The sequence below is a fragment of the Chiloscyllium plagiosum genome, unplaced genomic scaffold, assembly GCF_004010195.1.
Source record: "Chiloscyllium plagiosum isolate BGI_BamShark_2017 unplaced genomic scaffold, ASM401019v2 scaf_79667, whole genome shotgun sequence".
Taxonomy (NCBI): domain Eukaryota; kingdom Metazoa; phylum Chordata; class Chondrichthyes; order Orectolobiformes; family Hemiscylliidae; genus Chiloscyllium; species Chiloscyllium plagiosum.
The window spans coordinates 1-5,513 of NW_025198291.1; the positions used below are offsets into that span (position 1 = coordinate 1).

The 5,513-nt window shown below is 51.8% G+C and overlaps 1 protein-coding gene across 1 annotated transcript; it reads right to left on the reverse strand.

The window, feature by feature from the left end:
* Positions 1-166: 166 nt before the first annotated feature.
* On the reverse strand, positions 167-5,474 carry LOC122545982 (integrin alpha-5-like; the record flags this gene model as incomplete). Its single annotated transcript, XM_043684834.1, has 4 exons — positions 5,084-5,474; positions 4,759-4,896; positions 424-491; positions 167-314 (listed from the first exon to the last, which is right to left on the reverse strand). Coding segments are annotated over exons 2-4 (309 nt in total), but the record flags the coding sequence as incomplete, so codon positions are not given.
* Between the last annotated feature and the right edge of the window lie 39 nt (positions 5,475-5,513).

Sequence of the window (5,513 nt, forward strand, 5' to 3'; positions counted from 1 at the left end):
GTAAAGCTCCCTCTACACTGTCCCCCCATCAAAGGACAGGGACAGGGTCAGGAAGGATTTAATGGTCCAGTGTTGCTTTTCTTTTTGAGCGGGATTTGATTTCCAATGCAGAAGATACCGGTCACTGCGGCATTCCGTTCGGAACGCAATCCGTGTCCGATCGTACCTCGTTGCGCACTATTCCGCTGTACTCCGCCTCGGTGGGGACAAAGACGTGGAGCTCTGCTTCATAGGCTCCTCCCTCCCCCAGATTCCTCGCCTCGAAAATCAGCGTGAGTGGGTTGTCATCCCCGTGGTACACCGTCTTCCTGTCCCTGCAGGAAGACCACAGATTCCGATCACAACCCATCAGGACACCACTTCCCGGATCCCAGTCCAGAAATCCGCTGCTCCTTTCCTTTGCAGAGTTACCAGGCCACTTACCCGTTGACAGAAAGTTGGAGGTCTGGCACACAGACGTTATCGTCACCGCAATCCAGTTGGATCTGGGCCTGGTTGGAGCGCACAAAAAAAACAGACGTTATCCGCTGTTGTTTCCATCCAAAGGCCCATCAACCCTGACGTTGTGGTGCAGCTTCAGCTGAATTTGAAATACAGACTCGGCTCAAAGTCCTCTCTCGAACCCTCACTTCCGACACGGGTGGTCGAACGTTGAAAGGGCTGCACGAGTAAAGCTCCCTCTACACTGGTTCCCCCATCAAACATTCCCCACCAGCAACCATCCAAATCCCAGTGAATGATCTCACATTGAAGCCCTCTCTCGGAAGCAGTGGACTGAACACAAGTGAATTTCACATTCAGCACGAGCGAGGGAGGAGCGGGTCCGGGACTAGTGTTAGTCAACTTAAATCCGGGCAATGAGGAGAGAACGGGAGCTAAAATGAACAGGCACATTTGATTCAGGGATAGAGTCATAGTCATTCAGCATGGAAACAGACCCTTCGGCCCAACCAGTCCATGCCAACCATAACCCCAAACTGAACTGGTCCCACCTGCCTGCTCCTGGCTCTCAACCCACCAAACTTTTCCTACTAATCTGATCGGTATCGATGAGTTGCACCAAAGGGTCTGTTTTCATGCTATACATCTCTACTCTTGTACTTATCAAAGCACCTTTTAAGTGTTGTTAACTGAGCCCACACTCACTGCTCCCTCAGGAAGCTCATTCTATACATGGACCACTAAGAAGCACACAGCTCAGGGGATATTTCAAAATACACAGATCCGACACATTCTAAACCAGCAAGGAAAGTTCCAAGGGACCCACTGTCCGTGGTTAACTCGACAAGTTCAGGATCAGAAAGTAGGCCGAAAGGCGAGTCTTAAAGAAAGCTCGCTAGAAATATAAAAGCGGACAGAAAGAGTTTCCACAAATAACTTGTTAAAAAGTAGAATTTTCACAGTGAGCATGAGTCTATAAAAAGCAAGGCTAAGGTTTTCTTGATGAAAAGGAGTTGACTGATGAACCGAACAGGTATTTTGGGTCAGTATTCATTGCAGAGGGTTCAGGCACCATCTCAGAAACAGCTCAATCACAAAATTACAATCAGTGGCACAGAGTAAATTGTTGGAGCTATCACTGACCAGTGCCCAGGTCTTGATCGTCCCAGGGTCTGAAAAGAAATAACTGGGGAGATAGTTGATGCCTTGATTTTAATATTCCAAGGGGTCCTGAGATTCAGGGAAGGTTCCTTTGATTGGAAGGTGGCACATTTAATTCTTTATTCCAAAAGGAAGGGGAAAGCAGGAAAATACAGGCCAGGTCGAGGAACATCTGTCACAGGGTGGTCGTCACGGTGGCACAGTGGTTAGCACTGCTGCCTCACAGCGCCAGAGACCCGGGTTCAATTCCCGCCTCAGGCGACTGGCTGTGTGGAGTTTGCACGTTCTCCCCGTGTCTGCGTGGGTTTCCTCCGGGTGCTCCGGTTTCCTCCCACAGTCCAAAGATGTGCAGGTCAGGTGAATTGGCCATGCGAAATTGCCCGTAGTGTTAGGTAAGGGGTAAATGTAGGGGTATGGGTGGGTTGCGCTTCGTCGGGTCGGTGTGGACTTGTTGGGCCGAAGGGCCTGTTTCCACACTGTAATGTAATTAAATCTAATCTAAAAAGGGTGGAAATGTTAGAAGCTCCAACAGGCAAAGTTACAACAGGGATTGACTTGGAAAGTTTCGAGGTCATCATGCAGAGGTGACATGGCTTTGTGAACAGGAAATCATGTTTGACCATTCTATTTGAGTCATTATAGAACCTCGACAGTGGGCAAGCTGGCCATTCGGTCCATTGAATGCGAGCTGACCGAGCAAAGAGCATCCTACCTACACCCATCCCATCCCTGCAACCCCGTGTTTCCCATGGTTCATCCACTGAGTCTGCACATCCCTGGACAGTTTAGCATGGCCAATCCACCCTAACCTGCACATCACTGGGCACTATGGGACAGTTTAGCATGGCCAATCCACCCTAACCTGCACATCCCTGGACACTATGGGACAATTTAGCATGGCCAATCCACACAAACCTGCACATCACTGGGCACTGTGGGACAATTTAGCATGGCCAATCCACCCTAACCAACACATCCCTGGGCATTATGGGACAATTTAGCATGGCCAATCCACCCTAACCTGCACATCCCTGGGCACTATGGGACAATTTAGCAGGCCCATCCACCCTAACCTGCACATCACTGGGCACTATGGGACAATTTAACATGGCCGATCCGCCCTAACCTGCACATCACTGGGCACTATGGGACAATTTAGCATGGCCAATCCACCCTAACCTGCACAACCCTGGGCACTATGGGACAATTTAGCACGGCCAATCCACCCTAACCTGCACATCCCTGGGCACTATGGGACAATTTAGCATGGCCAGTCCACCCTAACCTGCACATCCCTGGATACTATGGGACAATTTAGCATGGCCAATCCACCCTAACCTGCACATCCCTGGACACTATGGGACAATTAAGCATGGCCAATCCACCCTAACCTGCACATCCCTGGGCACTACGGGGATAATTTACCATGGCCAATCCACGCTAAGCTGCACATCCCTGGACACTATGGGACAATTTAGCATGGCCAATCAACCCTAACCTGCACATCCCTGGATACTATGGGACAATTTAGCATGGCCAATCCACCCTAACCTGCACATCCCTGGGCACTATGGGACAATTTAGCATGGCCAGTCAACCCTAACCTGCACATCCCTGGGCAGTATGGGACAATTTAGTATGGCCAATCCACCCTAACCTGCACATCCCTGGACACTATGGGACAGTTTAGCATGGCCAATCCACCCTAACCTGCACATCCCTGGGCACTATGGGACAATTTAGCATGGCCAATCCACCCTAACCTGCACATCGCTGGGCACTATGGGACAATTTAGCATGGCCAGTCCACCCTAATCTGCATATCCCTGGATACTATGAGACAATTTAGCACGACCAATCCACCCTAACCAACACATCACTGGACACTATGGGACAGTTTAGCATGGCCAATCCACCCTAACCTGCACTTTCCTGGACAGTTTAGCATGGCCGATCCACCCAAACCTGCACATCCCTGGGCACTATGGGACAATTTAGCACGGCGAATCCACACTAACCTGCACATCCCTGGGCACTACGGGGACAATTTAGCACGTCCAATCCACCCTAACCTGCACATCCCTGGGCACTATGGGACAATTTAGTATGGCCAATCCACCCTAAACTACGCATCCCTGGGCAATATGGGACAATTTAGCACGGCCAATCCTCCCGAACCTACACATCCCTGGACACTATGGGACAATTTAGCATGGCCAATCCACCCTAACCCGCACATTCCTGGGCACTATGGGACAATTTAGCATGGCCAATCCACCATAACCTGCACATCCCTGGGCACTATGGGACAATTTAGCATGGCCAATCCACCCTAACCTGCACATCCCTGGGCACTATGGGACAATTTAGCATGGCCAATCCACCCTAACCCGCACATCCCTGGGCACTATGGGACAATTTAGCATGGCCAATCCACCCTAACCTGCACATCCCTGGGCACTATGGGACAATTTAGCATGGCCAATCCACCCAAACCTGCACATCTTTGGATTGTGGGAGGACACCAGAGGAAACCGCTGCAGGGAATGTGCCCACTCCCCACAGACAGTCGCTCTGAGGATGGGATCGAACCCAGGTCCTTGGCGCTGGGAGGCAGCAGCGCTAACCACTGAGCCACGGTGCCGCCCGAAATGGAGTCCTTTTGTCGTAGAGAAAGAGGAATCAGTGGGTGTGACGTATTTAAATTTCCAGAAAGTGTTTGATATACTGCGGAAAATAAAAAGCTCATGAGAATATGAAACATGAAGCCTTGCATAGCTGTGGCCCAAACCATCAGAGCGAGAGACAGGAGGGGGGGGATGAGGAGGTTGAGAGAGAGAGAGAGAGCCTTCTCAGCACCCCAACTGGCTGGCGTAAGGAGAGGCGGGTTAAAGGAGCTTTGGTCTTGCCTCTGACCCTCGACTCTCCCACACAAGGGGGAACAACCTGTCCACATCTGCCCCTGTCGATTGTCACTGAGAATCTCGTCTGTTCTCAGAAGGGCCGTTGCAATGTCTGGCTTCGCAGAGACCAGGCCTGCTCCCAGTGGGCACACCCTTTCCACGAGTATCTCTTGGGACTGACGCTTTTTCACTGATGCTGAATGCTGCTGGGGCCTCACTCCGAAATCCCGCGAGCTGAGAGCAAAGCACGTACCTCCTGGGTGAGGAACTCCCTGGTCGAATAGCTGAGGATTGGCTGCAGGCCGTGATTGTCGAGGGGCATTGTCGGATCCAGACTGAAGTTCATGGCGACCTGGATCAGCGAGAGCTTGTCGCGAAATTCATGCTCTTCCTGCCGAGAAATAAACAGTGTCAAAACCCACTCCCCACCAGCGGCAAAGTCCGGCTCAAACCGGACTCCTGCTTTACTGGGGCAATCGATCACTCCCCCAGGCTAGAAAGCTGAATGTGCAAGGGTTCGGTCACCAACAGATTCGAGTGGCTTGGCCAGCTGGCAGGATGGAGAGGGCATCACGTACCTGCAGGTATATCTTCAGGTCTTGGCAGATTTCGCCATGCCCATTGTTGATGGCCACTCTGTCCTGGAAGAGAGGCTGGCGGGAATCGAGGAACAGCACCCGCTTGATCGCCCCGGTCTGCTTCAGGCTATCCAATTCCAACTCCACCTTGAAACCTTCCGACAGAATGGAACAGTCAGCAGTTAACGCGAGGTCGCCAGGCCAAGCAAGTGACGGCTGGGGGCAGGGGGCGAGACCAGGAGACAGCAAGGGCAGGCCGGAGGGAATGACCGTGAACACAGAGGAAAAGGCTGGGGTGGAGAGGCAACCTTGTCAGACAGTCAGATGGCAGAGGGAGAAGTGACAACCGCACAACACCTGATCAGGTTCACTACCCCCACACACACTCACACACACACACACACTCTCTCACACTCACACACACACACTC